This window comes from Monodelphis domestica, chromosome X, assembly GCF_027887165.1.
Source record: "Monodelphis domestica isolate mMonDom1 chromosome X, mMonDom1.pri, whole genome shotgun sequence".
Lineage (NCBI taxonomy): Eukaryota > Metazoa > Chordata > Mammalia > Didelphimorphia > Didelphidae > Monodelphis > Monodelphis domestica.
Window position 1 is genome coordinate 75,710,667 of NC_077235.1, and position 19,246 is coordinate 75,729,912.

Consider the following 19,246-nt stretch of genomic DNA (forward strand, 5'->3'; position numbering starts at 1 on the left):
GGAGGGAAATAATGGGATTATTGTAACCATTGAATAATGTTCTATATTGACTAAATAAAATAATTCAAATGGGAAAAAATAAATGAAAAACTAATTATTTAACTTACCTGATTAGTGACTTCTTTATTCATCTGTCAGTTGGTTGCTTTTGTTGGTCTTGATATAATTTAACTTGTGTGGGGTGCCATGAACTAAGATAAGTGAGGGAGAGGGGGAATTCTTTAACTAACTTGGCTATTAGTGACATTTTTTTTGCTGAATTTCAGTGGTTAAATCTTCAATTGAAGGTTAATATTTTGTACACTTCAAGCCTAAGCAAGCACTACTAACTTCATCTGTCAATCTGTTTCTCTGGTTGGTTTTGATATTATTTAACGCTGAGAATAAGGTCTCACAAAAGTACATAGAGGTAAAAATTGTGAGTAACGCCATTACTATATTTTTAGGGTGCTAAAAGTGTCTGGTAATCAGTTCCAGGCACTCCTCCATTGCACATGAACCAAAGCCCCACCCAGTCTTCTGCTGGCCCAGCCCCGCCCTTCCCTGCCCCTCCACATCCAGCTGGCCAGGAGGCACCACAAGAGCTACTGAAGCTGCCTGCCAGCCTGCCTGCTCAAGATCACTCCTCCTTCCCGCCCCCACAGGAGCCCCACATGCCCCAGCTGCCTGGCACTGGCAACCACCCCCGGGGCCAACATGTGGAGCAGCCCTCTACCAGGCAGACGAAAAATAGAGAAAGAAAACTACATACCAATCTCCTGAATGAATACAGATGAAAAAATCTTAAATAGAATAGTAGCAAAAGGACTCCAGCAAGTTATCATGTGGATTATTCACTATGATCAGGTGAGATTTATACCAGGAATACAAGGATGGTTTAATATTAGGAAAACCATCCACATAATTGACCATATCAATAATCAAACCAACAGAAACCACATGAGTATCTCAATAGATGCAGAAAAAGCCTTTGACAAAATACAACACCAATTCCTATTGAAAACATTAGAAAGTATATGCATAGAAGGGTCATTCCTCAAAATAATAAACAGTATTTATTTAAAAGCATCAGCAAGTATCATCTGCAATGGGGACAAGTTAGAAGTCTTCTCAATAAGATCAGGAGTGAAGCAAGGATGCCCATTATCACCTCTATTATTTAATATTGTTCTAGAAATGCTAGAGATAGCAATTATAGAAGAAAAAGAAATTGAAGGGATTAAAGTAGGCAACGAGGAAACTAAACTATCACTCTTTGTGGATGATATACTTTAAAAACCCCAGAAAATCAATGAAGAGACTAGTGGAAATACTTAACAACTTTAGCAAAGTTGCAGTGTACCAGAAAAAACCCACATAAATCATTAGCTTTTCTATATATTTCCAACACAACTCAGCAAAAGGAGTTAGAAAGAGAAACTTCATTTAAGATTACCCTAGAAATAATGAACTGGAGGAATTCCATGTGAACTGGAATGACCTCCAGGAATTGATGCAGAGTGAAAGGAGTGGAACCAGGAGAACTTTATGAACAGAGACAGATATACTGTGGCACAATTGAATATAATGGTCTTCTCTACTAGCAGCAATGCAATGATCCAGGACAATTCTAAGGGGTTTATGAAAAAGAGATGCTATCCACATATAGAGAAAGAACTGTGAGAGTAGAAACTCAGAAGAAAAACAATTACTTGATCACATGGGTCAATGGAGATATGATTGGGGATATAGACTCTAAACAATCACCCTAGGGCAAATATCAATAATATGGAAATAGGTCTTGATCAATGACATGTAAAATCCAGTGGAATTACATGTCAGCTATGGGAGGGGCTGGGGGGAGGAGAAGGAAAGAATATGAATCTTGTAACCATGGAAAAATATTCTCAATTAATTAATTAAATTTTTCCAAATTAAAAAAAAGAAAAATAACTAAACAAAAGATTTAAAAAATAAAATGCATAAAAATAAATAGATGAATGAGTGAATTAATGAATGAATAGATAGATAGATAGATAGATAGATAGATAGATAGATAGATAGATAAAAGAATGCCTACCCTTTGACCCAGCCATACCAATGCTGGGTTTGTACCACAAAGAGATTATAAGGAAAAAGACTTGAACAAAAATATTCATAGCTGTGCTCTTTGTGGTAGCAAAAAAAAAATGGAAAACAAGGGGATGCCCTTCAATGGGGAATGGTTGGATAAATTGTGGTATATATTAGTGATGGAATACTCTTGTGCTGAAAGGAATAATGAACTGGAGGAATTCCATGTGAACTGGAACGACCTCCAGGAATTGATGCAGAGTGAAAGGAGCAGAACCAGGAGAACATTGTACACAGAGACTGATGCATTGTAGCACAATTAAATGTAACAGACTTTGCTACTAGCAGCAATGCAATGACCCAGGACAATCACAAGGAACTTAGGAGAAAGAATGTTATCTACATCCAGAGAAAGAACTGTGGAATCAGAAATGCATTAAAAAATATATGATCGAACATGTAGTTCGATAGGAATATGATTTGGGTTTTGATGTTAAAGGATCACTCTACTGCAAATAACATGGAAATAGGTTTTGAACAATGTATGAACCCAACTACAAAACACTCTCCACACAATTAAAACTAGATCTAAACAATTTGAAAAATATTAATTGCTCAGGGGTGGGACGAGCTAATATAATAAAGATGACAATCTATTCAGTGCCATACCTATCAAACTACCAAGAAACTTTTTTTTTATTAAATTGGAAAAAATTGTAACAAAAGTTCATTTGGAAGAACAAAAGATCAAGAATATCAAGGGAAATAATGAAAAAAATGTGACGGTTGGGGGCCTAGCAGTACCAGAGCTTAAACTGTACTTTAAAGCAATGGTCATCAAACCAAAATGGTACTGAGACAGAAGGGAGGATGAATGTAATAGACTTAGGGTAAATGTCCTCAACAAAATAGTGTACGATAAAAACAAAGATCTCATGTTTTTGGACAAAAAGTCACTATTTGACAAAAACTGCTGAGAAAATTAGAAACCAATATGGGAAAAATTAGGTTTAGATCAACATCTCACACCCTATACCAAGATGAATTCAAAATGGGTAAATGACTTAAATGTAAAGGAAACTATAAGTAAATTAGGTGAACATAGATTAGAGTACCTGTCAGATCTATGGTAAAGGAAAGACTTTAAGATCAAGCAAGAGATAGGGAATATTGCAAAATATAAAATGAATAATTTTGATTATATTAAATTAAAACTTTTTTTATAAATAAAACCCATGTAATCAAAATTAGAAGGGAAGCAACAAATGGGGAAAAAAATCTTCATAACAAAAACCTCTGACAAAGGTCTAATTACTCAAATTTTTAAGGAGCTAAATCAATTGTACAAAAAAGCAAGCCATTCCCCAATTGATAAAGGGGCAAGGGACATGAATAGGAAATTTTCAGATAAAGAAATCAAAACTGTCAAAAAGTACATGAAAAAGTGTTCTAAATCTCTCATAATTAAAGAAATGGAAATCAAAACAACTCTGAGGTACCACCCACACCTAGCAGATTGGACAATATTGGTAAAGGAAAGTAATAAATGTTGGAGGGGATGTGGAGAAATTGGGACACTAATGCATTGCTGGTAGAGTTGTGAATTAATGCAACCATTATAGAAGGCAATTTGGAACTATGCACAAAGGACTTTAAAAGACTCCCTGCCCTTTGATCCAGCCATGCCACTGCTCAGTTTATACCCCAAAGAGATAATAAGGAAAAATATGTGTACAAAAATATTTGTAGCTGTGCTCTTTGTGGTGGCAAAAAATTAGAAAATGAGGGGGTCTCCATTGATTGGGGAATGGCTGAACAAATTGTTGTATCTGATGGTGATGGAATCTTTTTGTGCTCAAAGGAATAATGAGCTGGAAGAATCCCATGGGAACTGGAATGAATTCCAGGAATTGATGCAGAGTGAAAGGAGCAGAACCAGGAGAACTTTGTACACAGAGATTGATACTGTGGTACAATCAAATGTAATGGACTTCTCCATTAGTGGCAGTGCAGTGATCCTGAACAACTTGGAGGAATCTATGAGAAAGAACACTATCCACATTCAGAGAAAGGACTGTGGGAGTAGAAACACAGAAGAAAAACATTTGCTTGATCACATGGGTTGATGGGGAGATGATTGAGGATGTTGACTTTAAATAATCACTCTATTAGAAATATTAATAATACAGAAATAGATTTTGAATAATGATACATGTAAAACCCAGGGGAATTGTTTGTTGGCTCCAGGATGGGGGTGGGAGGAGGGGAGGGAAAGAACATGAATTATGTAACCATGTACAAATATTCTCAATTAATTAAATTTTTAAGTGTTCTAAATCTCTTCTAATTAGAGAAATGCAAATCAAAACAATGCAGAGATACCCTTCATACCTAGCAGATTGGCCAATATGATAGTAAAGGAAAATAATAAATGTTGCAGGAGTTGTGGCAAAATTGGGACACTAATTTATTTCTGGTGGAGTGAATTCTGCTCAGTTTATACCCCAAAGCGATAATAAAGAAAAATACTTGTACAAAAATATTCATATCTGAGCTTTTTGTGGTGGCAAAAAAAATTGGAAAGTGAGGGGGAATGGCTGAACAAATTGAGGCATATGATGGTGATGGAATACAATTGTGCTGAAAAGAATGATGAACTAGAGGATTTCTATATGAACTGGAAGAACCTCCAGGAACTGATGCAAGGGAATATTATACACAGGAAGTGAAACAGTGTGGAACAATACAGTGTAATGGGCTTTGCTTATACAAGAAAATCCCAAGGGACTGATGAGAAAGAATGCTATCCACATCGAGAGAAAGAACTACGGAATAGAAACCCAGAAGAAAAACAAATGACATCATTTATTTATATGGATATATGATTTGGGGTTTTGGTTTTTAAAAGACTGCTTTATTGCAAAAATGAATAATATGGAAATAGGTATAAGTGATAACATTTGTATCACCCAGTGGAAGTGCTCATTGGATCTGTGAGGGAGGAGGGTAGAGGGGAGGAAAAGAAAATGAAATATGTAAACATGGAAAAATATTTTTAAAATAAAAAATTATTTAAAAATTAGAATAGAAGAGGATAAAATACCATGTGCAACTATGAGTAAGAGATATATTGTTATTATTATTATTCAGCCCTTCCCTCCCCTCCCCACACCATAGAAAGTATCATATGGAAAAATATTGAGAGTATTTTGTATTTCTACTTCTCAGTTCATTCTCTGTAGGGAAACATTCACAAGTTATTCTTCAAATATTAAATCTGTATTTGTATTTAATGTTCTCTTGGTTCCACTCGTTTCACTCTTCAACATCTCATGTAGTTCCTTCAAGTTTTTAAAAAATTAACCTGCTCATCGTTTCTTACAGTGCAGTAGTATTCCATCACAAGCATGTACCACAATTTGTTTAGCCACTCCCCAATTGATAGGCATCCCCTCAAATCCTAGTTCTTTGTCACCACAAAGAGAGCTGCTATAAATATTTTGGAAGATTTAGGTTCCAATCCTTTTTCCCTGATCTCCTTGGGAAACAGATCCTGGGTCTAAGGACATACATAGTTTTATAGCTCTCTGGGTGTAATTCCAAATTGCTCTCCAAAATGGCTGGAGTTCCACAAATACACAAGAGTGTATTTGTGTCCTCACTTTTCCACATCCTCTCCAACATTTGTCATTTTGGCCTTCTGTCAGAGGATATATTCTTAACCAAACAAGAGATAGAGTTAATTACCAAAGGTAAAATAGATAACTTTCATTACTTGAAAGTGAAAAAGCTTCTGCACAGACAATATTTATGCACCTAGAGTAAGAAGAGAAGTGATCAAACAGAAAAAAACAATTTTTATCAAATAAAATTTTATCAAATTTTTATCAAATATCAAGATATATAAATAGTATAACATATAAAAATTCATTATTTAGTATAATAATATATAACACCATTTGTATATACATATATATGATTAAGAGTCATTCTTCAAAAGATAACTGGCCAAAAGATAAGAACATTTCTCAAAAAAAAACTGTAATATATTCATAACCCATGAAAAATGCTCCAAATCATCAATACTAAGAGAAATTCAAACCAAAACTACCCTGAAGTTTAACTTCCCACACTGAAAATTGGCAAAAATGATAAAAATAAAAATGGCAATACTTAACGTTGCAGACATTGTTGGTAGAGTTGTGAGATGGTATAACTATTTTGAAAAGCAATTTGGAATTATGCAAATAAAATGATTATGATATTCATATTCTTTGAACTCAAGATTCCAATACTAGTCTAACACCCCAAGGAAGTTATCAATAACAAGAAAGTCCCCATGTACATAAAAATATTTGTAGCAGTATTTTTTGTGATAACAAAGAATTGGAAAGAAAATAGATTCCCATTAATTGGAGAACAGCTAAGCAAACTGCCTTATAGTTTTTCTATTTTAATCCTTTTGTCCATAAAAATAATGGCATCCCTCATTCAGGGTCTTTTGGATTGCCAAGGAGCTAGAGACCCCTTTTATTTTTAACTGCTAACCTTACAAATAAATTGAATGTGCTCAGAACTTTGTTGCCACAATTTAACTTAATTTTAATCGAAATACCTGTCTTTGCCTGCCTCCCACCAAAAAGACTCAACTATGTTTAATCCCCAAACTGGTGCCATTAGGTATTTAAATTAAGGATATTTTGGAAAGTATGAAGCATTATCATAATAACTGACAAACATTCTGCTTTATATCACTCCTCATTTGATCTTTACAATAACCTTTGGACATAGAGAGGGAAAGGAACTCCCATTTCTACAGTTTAATGGCCAAGTGCTTTGGGAAGTATGGAGTTACAGGTGTGTGTATATGCATACATACATATGCCTGCAGCATCTCACAGCTTCTCCAATAATGTATTAGTGTGCTTATAATTACACGACTCTTCCAGCACTGAATACTGCTTTAAAAAAATCATTTTCTAGTCTAAACCTAAGCCATTTTGCTGTGGTATAGGGAAGGAAAATGATTTGGCCAAGGCCAAGAAACTACAGAATGACAGTTAGGGCTCAAGCACAGTTCTCTCCACTCCCTCTCCAGAAGAAGGGAGCATTTCCAGGTGTGTTGGCTATCCTCACAATTCTAGCAAGAAATAGTTCATTATGGTCAAATTTGTAAATCCTGAAATTGAATGGAGAGGAAAATTGGGAATCAAAAATTATGAAAAAACATCTCCTGAAATAAAAAATAACCAATGTCTCTTTTGGATCTGGCTATATATTCACAGTTACCCAGATGGCTTCGGAACTCAGGCTTTCAGTTACTGCGGGGAGTTTGCTCATTGGGAGTCCCTCACGTCAGTGAAATGACTGATCTGGTATCCGAAAACATGAAGTTATTTTTGCCCCAACTTGTTTAATCTCAAAGCCAGATTTGCTTTGAAAATGGAAAAGAAAAGAAAGCTCTTGAGACCAGATCTTTGAATGTTGCTGCTAAGTGCTACATGATCACCTGACCAATTCACGACTCTCCTTTGGGTCAGGTAAATTATACATCTACACAAAACACTGACCAAGGCCATGGAGTTTCCCCTCAAGGCCTACTCTAGGCTTTCTAGACTTGGATACGAGGCTTCAGCACCCGGGTCTCCAACTATCCCTGCAGCCTTTTCCCCCCAAGAATATCCCTCCTCAATTTTGTGGAGGAACTCAGGCAAGCCAGCCTTCATTCCTTTCCCTGCTCTGTTCCTGACCTTCCAATCACTCAATAAATATTTATGAACTGTGTGCTACACACCAGGTACCTAGCTAAGTGGTGAGAATACAAAAAAGCCAGAGAGAACCCCTGCCCTAAAGGAGCTTCTAATCGAATGTGTTAGTCAATAAGCAAATATGTATGAATAAGCTATATGAGGGAGAAACAGAATGTAATTAACAGAGGGAGGGCTCTAGTATTAAGAGGGGCTTGGGAAGACTTCCTGTAGAAAGTAGAACTTCAGTTGGCATTAAAAGGAACCCAAGCTAATGAACCTTTCTGAATTTGCATGACCCCTAGACAGTTGACCAGCTCATCATCAAATCTTTACTCAAAGCCACTTCAGAACTGGATAGACACTGATAGAGTTTGAACTCTGGTGGCATTGTCTTAGAGAATCCAGAGTTAATGAATGACCATGATGATGTATTCAGTAGAACAGGACTTTGACAGAGGAACTAGAAGAAATAATCCCACAATAATACACTTTTCATAAAGCTTTATCATGAGGGCAAGACACTTTCCTCTATTTCATGAATTCATCTGACTAGGTGCTTAGGGCCTTTTTGACTTAACCATATTTAAAATATCACAATGCGATTTAGTCAAAAGAGTGTTAGATTTGGAGTCAAGAAGACTTGGATTTCACCTTTAGCTCCATCCTTTACTAATGTGTGTCTCTGGACAAACCATTTACCCATTTTAGGCTTCAGGTTCCTCATCTGAAAAAAACCCATAGTGTTGAACTAAATTATCTCCAAAACCCTCACCAGCTCCAAATCTACAATCTTACTGTTCAGGTTTTTTTTTTTTTAGTAAAAGTCCTAAAGTGTTTGGTTTATTTATCTCACTATTTGTAATGGAAACATTACAAATCAATGCATTCATTAATGTGTACATTCAATTGCCTTCTACTGGATTTGTAAACTCTAGTAACAAAAGGTGTATTGGTTAAGAAATAGAGTTTTGATCAATTCTTCTTTTGGCAGGATTGCTGTAGATTACTATGGACAGGACCTTGGTCCTGTCTTTGCTTTGTATCGTTCTTGGAGTTCCTAGAGTTCTAACTGTGTCACACAGTGCTCAGTCATTCTAGCACGCCTTACCTCAGTTGTCTCTAGTAAGCTGCTATTACTTAGAACTTCTTCATTCAATAAATGGGAACCATATGCAAAACAAACAAACAAAAAACCAAAAAACCAATATGCAGGAAGTAACCACATGCATTGACTCACATTAAAAATTCAATTAAATGTCCAACTGTAAAGCACATTTTAGTGAATTAGTCAACAAATTGTTGTTAAACATCCCTGGTACTATGCTAGAGTAAGAAATATCAGAACACTCAGCAAGACATGCAAAAGAGTTCCTCGGACATTTTCCTGAGGGACAGTCCCTATAAAACCATGATAAAATAATCCAGTATTTAGAATAGCAAGAACTGAGGCCAAAGCATTGGATTTGGAATTTGTAGTGGTTAAAGCGAGTGCACTATAACCCCTGAGCTCCTGGAAGTGGTGAAAAACACCTTTAGAAACATTTGTAGACTTCTAAAGCACTTATGCATGCTTTGTGACAAGGAAAGAAGGGCTATAAAATACCATGTGAACAAGATTATTCCGGTAAACATTTAACAACTGGATGGTTGGGGGAATGTATATATAGCATATTTTAAAATTAAGTTTGCATTTTCTACATCACCTTTTTAAAGTGTAGTCATTTAAGAAAATAATGAATTTTTTAAAAAGGAAACCAAGAAACAGATAAAGAGGCAGACGGTGTTCTAGGCTTAAGGGACAGTCAAAACAATGCCCAGAGCCAACATATGAAATGTCTTGTTTATGGAAATGATCCAAGGTCAGTGTTGTAAAAATGGACTGGAATCCAGGACTTCAATCCCCACAAGCCCAGAATGCTTTGTAATCTCACCTGGGCCGAGATCGAGAAGGTATTTAACCTGATTGCAAAAGCTTTTGCGGTCTCTTTTGGACTTCAATTTTGGGGCAGACATGACTCTTTCCATAATGTAGGTGAGCTCTTGTCTAGGCCTCTCTGGCCTAGGCACGTTTTCCTTATCCTGTATTTTCTTTAATCCTTAATCTTCAAAAAAACCTCTAAAAATATAATACTCCTTGCAGAGAGAAACTAATTTCTACCTGCCTCAGTCTCCCCTAAATTTTAATCTTTACAGTGTGACTAAATGGAGAGTACATGTGGTAGAGTAGGGTAGAAGAAGCCTAAAAAGCCGGATGGGAGGGTTGGGGGGAAGGTTATAGAGGGCTTCCAGAATTCAGCATCATATGACCTGGGCACCTTCATGCTCCTTCCCCAACTATTTCAGCTCCCTTTTGTGGGCTATTTCTGCAATAGAATGGAAGTTCCTAGAGGGCAAGGAATAGATTTCTTCTTTTTGCTTCTATTTGTATGTTCAGTGCAGAGCACAGTGTCTGGAACATAGCGAGTGCTTAAGAAGTGCCTGCTTCCTTCCTTATTTCCACTCTCTTGAACAAGCCAGAGCTGAGTCAAACGTCTTATTCTCTGTTGCCAGGCATGGCTCCTCCACTAAGGCTATGGGAAAGGGAAAAGGCAATATCAAAACAAACAAAAGAATGAAGGCAAACTTTCCAAATGTTCCTTCCAGTTCCAAACAGCTGACACCTAGTTCCCAGCCTGCTCTGCTGTGGCACATTCCAACTCTTTTTCATCTCTGAGAGGCTGATGCCAAGGTCGCCATTTTTGAGTCAAGACTTCCTGTTATCCTCTGACCCTCCCTTCTTCCCTCTGATAAGAGTCCTCCAAGGGCACATTTCTGGGGAATCAAATGTTACTGTGCAGGAGGGATGAGCAGGGAACTCTGATCAAATGAGTGGTTGCCCTCTCAGCCTGTGCAGGGTTGGGCCCTGAGGGATGCCTACCCTGAGTGTCCCACTTAAGGATAGGAGGCTTTAATGGGTGATGACCTGGCAGTGGCCTTAGCCTTTGGGAAAGGAAGTGTTTATGCCTCCCTGCCCCTTTGGCTACTGGACAACTAAAGGATGACTTCAGGGCTACTTGGGATGGCCTCTTAAAGAGTCAGTCTCCTCTAAAGACAGTCATCCCTGGCAGTCCAAAGAGGCAGCTGTGGAGAAGAACCCAGTTCCTGACAGGGGCTGGCTCTTTCCCTTTCTCTCCTTCCTCCTCTCCTCCACACTTCTGATCCACCATGCTCTAGCAGCCTCCCCACTCTGGAAGAACCCTCTGAGCCTCTAACTCGAACAGGTTCCCCCCACCCTATGGGCTCCATTTAAAGGAAGGGCCCAGGACAACCATGAACCCTACCTCATTCCTTTCCAGGGTAGACTTCTCCCTCCCCAGACTTCCTTTTCTACCAGGCCCCTCCAATGTCCTTCTACCCCAATCATCCCTTCTCAGTTTCCTCCCAGGAGCTGCCTTGTTCCATTAGGATGGAAGGTCCTTGAGGGCAGGGACTTTCTAGGTCCCTCTATTTGTATTCTCAGCACTTAACACAATACCTGGCACACATTAAGCACATAATAAATGCACATCGACAGTTGCCTTCCATGTGCCTCTTCCAGAGAGCAGAGGTAGATGCAGGGGATCCCTCCTCTGCACCTCCCTACCAACCCCTGCCAGGCTATGAAACAAGGAGTCACTTCCCCTAGCAGAAAGCAGAGCCAGAGCTTCTGGACCAGACTTGAAACAGTGAGGGCTGGCAGATGGGGGTGAGGGGCAAGCCCCCAGGGAGGCCAGCCTGGTGCTGCAGCTACCCTGCAGAGGGGCTACATCCAGGGGGAGCAGATGGTCAGGGCAGGAGATGAGGAAGCCTATCCAGACCCAGCAATCCCTAGGCCACCCCTCTACTGGCAAATGCCATGATGCCCATTGCCAAGGGGTACATGCCCTGAGGGGCCCTTGGCTGAGCCTCTGTGGGGATCATCAGTGAGGAGCAGAGATCTGCTCTGAGATGTGGCCCTGGACAATCAAGGCCCCTGCTCATCCATGCTATGGCAGGCTTTTCCCTGGGGAGGGGAGGCTTGCACCCAAGGCTTCCTGTAACCAAGTGACACACAGGGCAGGCAGAGGATGCTGCATTTACCCAAATGCATTTCCCATTTGGAGCGGGCAAGGCTCCAGAGATTCTCCATCACCACTTGCTAAAGCCTTGGGGATGCCCAAGAGGCTTCCAGCCTGTCCAGAGTCAGCAACCAGGTAGGAAATGAGACAGGGAGAGACACTCTTTTCCTTTGCCACAAATGAACCCCAACTGGATCCAGGGCTGAGTTTTTACCCTCCTTGCCTGGGACCAGAGGGCCATCGAGGAAGGGCATTCCATGCCCTGGCCTAGCAGGGTGCCAAGGACTCTTGGGTTTTGGGTGGCTCGTCCACATTCCTCCATTGCCACTGAGGCCCTTTCCAGCTCAGGTTCCAGCCCTCTCTTCATTCTTTCCTCCCTCATGGCTTGGGCTTCCAACTGAAGGGAGCCACTGGCCTGCAACTCTGAGAATGGGGCTCCTCTGCAGACCTGTGGGCTTTCTCCTGACAGAAGCTGGGAACAGCTGGCACATGGCCAGAACCCCCAACAACCAAATGGGCTGGGGTCTACAGGCAAAAAACTTGTCTCCAAGGAATGGCCGCATGACGCCAATCCAGCCACATGGTAGCTACCCAAGGACCTGCCTCTGCCTTGGTTTGTGCTGGATTTTGTCTGCTCTCAGTCCTCATTCGCACTTCAACAGGCTATGTGGCGTAATAGAGGGAGAGAGGGAGGAGGGAGGAAGACAAAGGGGGAGAGGGGAAGAAAGGAAGAGGAAGAGGAACAGGGGGAAAGAGGAAAAGGGGCAGGAAAGAGAGAGAGGCAGAGGGGGACAAGCAGAGAGAGGAAGAGGGGTAATGGAAAAGGGAAGGGGAGAAGGAAAGAAGAAAAGAGAGGGTGAGAGGGAGAAAGAGGAAGAGGAAAAGGGAGAGGGACAAGGGGACAAGGGGAGAGAGGGAGGGAGACAGGAGGACAGAGAGTGGGGGGGAGAGAAAGGGATAGGCAGAGTGGAGAGACAATGGATGAAAGGGAGACAGAGGGAAAGAGGGACAGAGAAAGAGTTTTCCTCTTGGAAATGGAGAGAGGAAAAGGGAGGGGAAGAGGGAGAGAGGAAAACGGAGGGGGAGAGGGGAAAGAGAAAAAGGGAGGGGAGAGGAAGAAACAGAGGAGAAGGGGGCAAGGGGAGAGAGGGAGGGGGTAGGAGGAAAAGGAAGGAGGAGAGAGAGAAGAGAACAAGGAGAGAGAGGGAGGGGGGAAGAGGAAAAGGGAGGAGGTGTCTTTGCCAAGACAAACACAGAAACTATATGAACAAAACTACAAAACACTTTCCACACATATAAAACTAGATCTAAACAATTGGAAAAACATTAATTTCTCTTAGGTAAGGAGACATCCTTACCTAACATCATAAAAATGGCAATGCTATCCACATTAATTAACTTATTCAGTGACATACCTATCAAACTACCAAGAAACTTTTTTACCAAAATAGAAAATTTTATTACAAAGTTCATCTGGAAGAACAAAAGATCAAGATTATCAAGGGAAATAATGAAAAAAACTGTGGAGGAGGGCCTAGCAGTACCAGATCTTAAACTGTATGATAAAGCTGTGATCATCAAAACAATATGGTACTGGCTACATGGCTACCAGACAGAAGGGAGGATCAGTGGAACAGACTTGGAGTAAATGACCTCAGCAAGATAGTGTATAATAAACCCAAAGAGTCCAGCTTTGGGGAGAAAAACCTATTATTTAACAAAAACTGCTAGGAAAATTGGAAACCAGTACGGAAGAGATTATGTGGATGCACAACTCACATCCTACATCAAGATAAATTCAGAATGGGTGAATGAGTTAAATATAAAGAAGGAAACTAGAAGTATATTAGGTGAACATAGAATAGTTTGCCTGTCAGATCTATGGGAAAGGAAAGATTTTAAGACCAAGCAAGAGACAGAGAATATTACAAAATATAAAATGAATAATTTTGATTACATCAAATTAAAACGTTTTTATACAAATAAAACCAATACAACCAAAATTAGAAGGGAACCAACAAATTGGGGGAAAATCTTTATGACAAAAGCTCTGAAAAAGGTCTAAATGCTCAAATTTATAAGGGACTAAATCAATTGTACAAAAAATCAATCCATTGCACAAATGATAAATGGGCAAAAGACATGAAGAGGCAATTTTCAGATAAAGAAAATCAAAACTATCAAAAGCACATGAAAAAGTGCCTAAATTTCTTACACTCAGAGAACTGCAAATAAAAACAACTGTGACTCTGAGGTATCATCTCACACCTAGCAGATTGGCTAACATGACAGCAAAGGAAAGTAATGAATGCTGGAGGGGATGTGGCAAAGTGGGGACATTAATTCATTGCTGGTGGAGTTGTGAACTGATCCAACCATTCTGGAGGGCAATTTGGAACTATGCCCAAAGGACAATAAAAGATTTTCTGCCCTTTGATCCAGCTATAGCACTGCTGGGTTTGTACCCCAAAGAGATAATAAGGAAAAAGACATGTACAAGAATATTCATAGCTGAGCTCTTTGTGGTGGCAAAGGTTTGGAAAATGAGGGGATGCCCTTCAATTGGGGAATGGCTGAACAAAGTGTGGTATATGTTGGTGATGGAATACTATTGGGGTGAAAGGAATAATGAACTGGAGGGACTCCATGTGAACTGGAACAACCTCCAGGACACTGTGGTAGAATCACATGTAATGGGCTTCTCGACTAGCAGCAAACCAAGGACAATTGTGGGGGAATTATGAGAAAGAACACTATCCACACCCAGAGAAAGAATTGTGGGAGCAGAAATCCAGAAGAAAAACAACTGCTTGACCACATGGTTCAATGGGAATACGATTGGAGATGTAGACTCTAAAGTATCACCCTAGTGCAAATACTAAATAATATGGAAATCGGTCTTGATCAATGGCACATATAAAACCCGGTGGAAATGCTTGTTGGCTGTGAGAGTGGGTGGGAGGAGGGGAGATAAAGAACATGAATCATGTAACCATGGAAAATATTTTAAAGTAATTAATTAAATAAATAAACTTTAAAAAAAGAACAAGGAGTATCAGAGCTGGGAGGGGCTTAGAACACAATGTCAGAGCTGGGAGGGGCCTTAGAACACAGAATTTGAGGGCTGGGAGGGGCCTTAGAACACAGAATGTCAGGGCTGGGAGGGGCCTTAGAACAGGGAGTGTCACATGGGAGGGGTTTAGAACATTGAGTTTCAGAGCTGGGAGGGGCCTTAGAACACAGAGTGTCAGAGGTAGGAGGGGCCTCAAGACACAGACTGACTGAGATGGGAGGGACTTTAGAACACAGAATGCTAGAGCTAGGAGGGGCTTAGAATAAGGAGTGTCAGAGCTGGGAGGGGCTTAGAACACAAAATGCCAGAGCTGGAAGGCTCTTACAACATAGAACCTCAGAGGTGGGAGGAGACTTAGAACAGGGCATGTCAAGTGGGTGGGGTTTAGAAGAATAAGTGTCATGACTGGGAGGGGCTTAGCACAGGGAGTATCAGAGCTGGGAGGGGCCTCAGAACAGGGAGTGTCAGCTGGGAGGGTTTAGAACAGTGAGTTTCAGAGCTGGGAGGGGCTTTAGAACAGAGAGTGTCAGAGGTAGAACAGGCCTCAGAACACAAAATGCCAAAGCTGGGAGGGACTTTAGAAAACAGAATGCTAGACCTAGGAGGGGCTTAGAACACAAAGCCTCAGAGGTAGGAGGGGTCTTAGAAAAGGGAGTGCCAACTGGGTGGGGTTTAGAACAGTGAGTGGGAGGGGCTTAGACAGAGATTTGACTAGCTGGGAGGGGCCTCAGAACATGGAATGCCAAGACTGGGAGGGGCCTTAGAACATAGAATATCAGAGCTCTTAGGGATCTTAGAACACAGAATGTCAGAGCTGGGAGGAGCTTAGAACACAAAATGCCAGAGCAGAGACAGGATTATAATAAGTAGTGTCAGAGCTGGGAGGGGCCTCAGAACACAGTGTCAGAGATAGGAACTGCTTAGAAGACAAAATGCCAGAGCTGGGAGGGGCTTAGAATAGGGAGGGTCAGAGTTGGGAGGGTCTTAGAACACAGAGCCTCAGAGGAAGGAGGGGCCTTAGGACAGGGAGTGTCAGCTGGGAGGGGTTTAGAGCAATGAGTGTCAGAGCTAGGAGGGGCTTAGAACAGGTAGCCTCAGAGCTGGGAGGGGCTTAGAAAAGAGTGTCACAGCTAAGAGGGGCCTCAGAACATGGAATGCCAAAGCAGGGAGAGGCCTTAGAACAGGGAGTGTCAGCTGGGAGGGGTTTAGAACAGTGAGTTTCAGAGGAGGAGAGGAAGGCAAAGAGGAAAAGAGGGAAGAGGAAGAGACTGAGGGGGATTAGGGAAGAGGGAGAAGGGGATAAGAGGGGAAAGGTAGAGGGGAAGAGGGGCAGAGGAAAAGGGAGGGGGAGCAGGAGAGGGAGAGGCATAGGGAGAAGAGAAGAGAAAAAGTCAGGGGAGAGGGAGATATAAAGAGGGACAGGGGGACAAGGGGAAAGACAAGAGGATATGGGGGAGAGGGAGAGGAAGAGAGGAAAAGGAAACAGCAGAGGCAGAAGAAGAAAAGGGCAGAGAGAGAGGGGACAGGAATACTGGTAGAAGGGAAGAAGAAAACGGAAAGGGGAGATGGAGAAAAAGAGGGGGACAGGGAGATAGGGGGAGAGAGGGAGATGGGAAGCAGAAAAGGGAGGGGAAGAGGGAGAGAGGACAAGGGAGAGGGAGAGACAGAGGAGGCCAGGGGGAAAGGGGGATGGGGAGAGAGGGAGAGTGGAAGAGGAAAGGGGGGAGGGAGAGAGGAAAAGGGAGGGAGAGAGAGAGGGAGAGGAAAAGGGAGGGTGATAGGGAATGGGGGGACAGGAGAAGAGAGGGAGAGGCAGAGAGGAAAAGGCAGAGGGAGACAGACAGACAGGGAGGGAGGGAGGGAGGGAGAAAGAGACAGAGACAGACAATTAGATGCACAGACAGATTGAAATGAAGACTCCAAGCCAGAAAGACCGGAGTTCAAGTCTCACCCAGGAAACAGAATAGCCATGCAAGAAACCTTACTGCCCCAGGCAGACAGACAGGAAGAAGAGGTCTAGGAGTGGCAGCATTCAGCCTGGCTGCCCCCAGAAAAGTCCTCACAGCCATTTTCTGGGGAATGGACTTTGTACCTGAAGGGGCCAGCACGGGGGCAGGCAGGAGTGTCTAGCTACAAGAGCGAGGCTCCCTTACGGAAAATCAGGAGGCAACAGCCTCAACCAGACAATTCAAAGCACCATCACTACCCCTCTGATCACAGGCCGTCTCCCCTCGGACCCTGGTGGGGACAGCTCAGGGCCCCCAAATCCAAGAGCCTTGGGCACATCAGATCCACCCTAAGGACCATGGACATTTTCCATTTGATTTGCCCCTGAAAATGGCCCAGGGTACTCGCCTCCCAGGAGAATGGGAACTCCTTGAGCCCAGGGGATGGATTTCCTCATGCCATGTCCTGGGCTTGGAATAGTCCTCTTCTTCCTCTTCAGCTATTCAACTCATCCCTCGGGATGTGAGACCTCATGGGGCATTTCACTCTGCACTTCCCTGATGTACCCAATGTGTTCTTATAGATCATACTTATAGGTGTCTGGGTCCTATCTCCCTAGTAGGCTGTAAGCAGGAGAAGGAACTGGGTCTCCTCCAATTTGTGCTTCTCCCTCATACGTAGCATCGGGGGGAGTCACCCTGGGGGTCTTTGTTGAAGTGCCCTTAAGCTGATGACCGATGTGGACCTGCGGGAATGATGGCAGCAACTCAGACACACAACAGAAACATGTGTTTATTGATCAAGGTGTCATTGTCAGCTGGCTACACCTAAAAGGCTTTAGCTGGGCCATAGGATGGAGGCGGGAGGGCCTGTTTCCATCCTGGAAAAATCTACTCTGGACTGGGATGAACCACAGTCTACCCAACATGACCTTGAGAATTCCATCTTTTCCAGATGGCCTCCGGGTCACTGGGAAGCCTGGGGAGACTTTGGTGGACTTCTTCAATGAGGCTGAGAAGATCCTAGAAGACAAAGAGACAGGAAAACAATAACAAGCACAATGATGTTGATGATGAAGACGATGAGGACGATGATGATGATGATGATGATGATGATGATGATGATGATGACGACAACTCCTCCTGCTTGTGGCCTTATTACAGCACTGGACTCTGAACAAACCTTGCTGCATCTTCTGTCTGAGGCCCACCCTGACCTTGGGTGGATGGGCTTATCCCTAGAAGGACAGACACTGGCAAAGAAGTCTTCAGTCATGGCTGCCCAAAGAATGGCAACGAGGGGGAGCTGCTTCTCATAGAGCTTCCGGGGGGCCAGGCCTGCTGATCACAATTCCCTGGAATGTCGTTTCGATTGTTTGCTGCCCTTCCTTCCTTCCACTGACATCTCTGGAGCCGCTGTGTATCTGCTGCATCAGTTCATATAAATCTCCGAATTCTTCCTACTGTTTGACGCAGCTTGGAAAGATCCCACACTTTCGTGTGGGGCACCTCGTGGAACTTGCTCTCCAATTCTTTGTAACTCTACAAAGTGCTGCTGCTCAGTGTTTTGGTGGGAGGGGGGGGGCCTTTCTTCTCAGCACAGACCTGCTTTAGGCATAGGCCTAGCAGTGGAACCTCGAGGCCAAGGGGTAGGGACTTCATTCCAATTGCTTTCCAAAACGCTTGGATGGATTCACACATCATGACAATGCTTGTTTTTCCACAATCCTGCCAACACTGACAATTCCCACCTTTTGCCACCCAGGTGGCTAGGTGGGGAGGGAATCCACAGCTTGGCTCTCACTGGCACTTCTCATCATGAGTAATTTAAGGCCCACGGCTGTTCACTGAAAATGTCCCCTCACCCCTTGTGTGACCATTTCTTTATTGGAGCATGGATTTTGGCCCTCTATGCTTTTCTTTATTAACTATACATTTTGGATAGCAGCCGCTATTCAGAGAGTGGATATAAGGTTTTCAACCCGATGACAGACTCCCTAATCCTCATTACACTAATTTGGTGGGAAAAACAAATCAGGGGATCAAAAATGATCTGTCTTAACCCCTCTGTCCCAACCATGGGATTACATCTGACCCTTGCTAAGCCACGTCTCAACAAACTGAAGTAGCTCAGGGAGAATGCAGACAATTACAGAATTCTGGAAGGAACTCCACACAAAATGTGCTGCAACAGAAGACCGGTAGTAGGCCAGGAGAGCAGGGGAACTGCTTACAAGGGAAAATCGTCATCATCCAAATAATAAAACATTTGTATAGACCTTGCAAAGAGTTTTACCAAAATCTCATTTGATGCTCACAGCAATCACAGGAGGTACTTGTGATTGTCAT

At 42.2% G+C, this 19,246-nt stretch overlaps 1 protein-coding gene across 7 annotated transcripts in view; it reads right to left on the minus strand.

Moving 5' to 3' along the window:
* LOC130456157 (uncharacterized protein C8orf48 homolog) overlaps positions 1 to 19,246 on the minus strand; it is a 103,016-nt gene that overhangs the window by 48,949 nt on the left and 34,821 nt on the right. For 6 of the 7 annotated variants that reach the window (XM_056809614.1, XM_056809610.1, XM_056809609.1 and 3 more), the window contains exon 7: positions 17,673 to 17,920. The exons of the other annotated variant lie outside the window; for it this stretch is intronic. In XM_056809614.1, coding sequence (XP_056665592.1) covers positions 17,816 to 17,920 — 105 coding nt within the window. In that variant the 3' untranslated portion in view covers positions 17,673 to 17,815. Of the gene's footprint in view, positions 1 to 17,672; positions 17,921 to 19,246 lie in introns of those variants that run through there. 7 annotated transcript variants of the gene reach the window in all.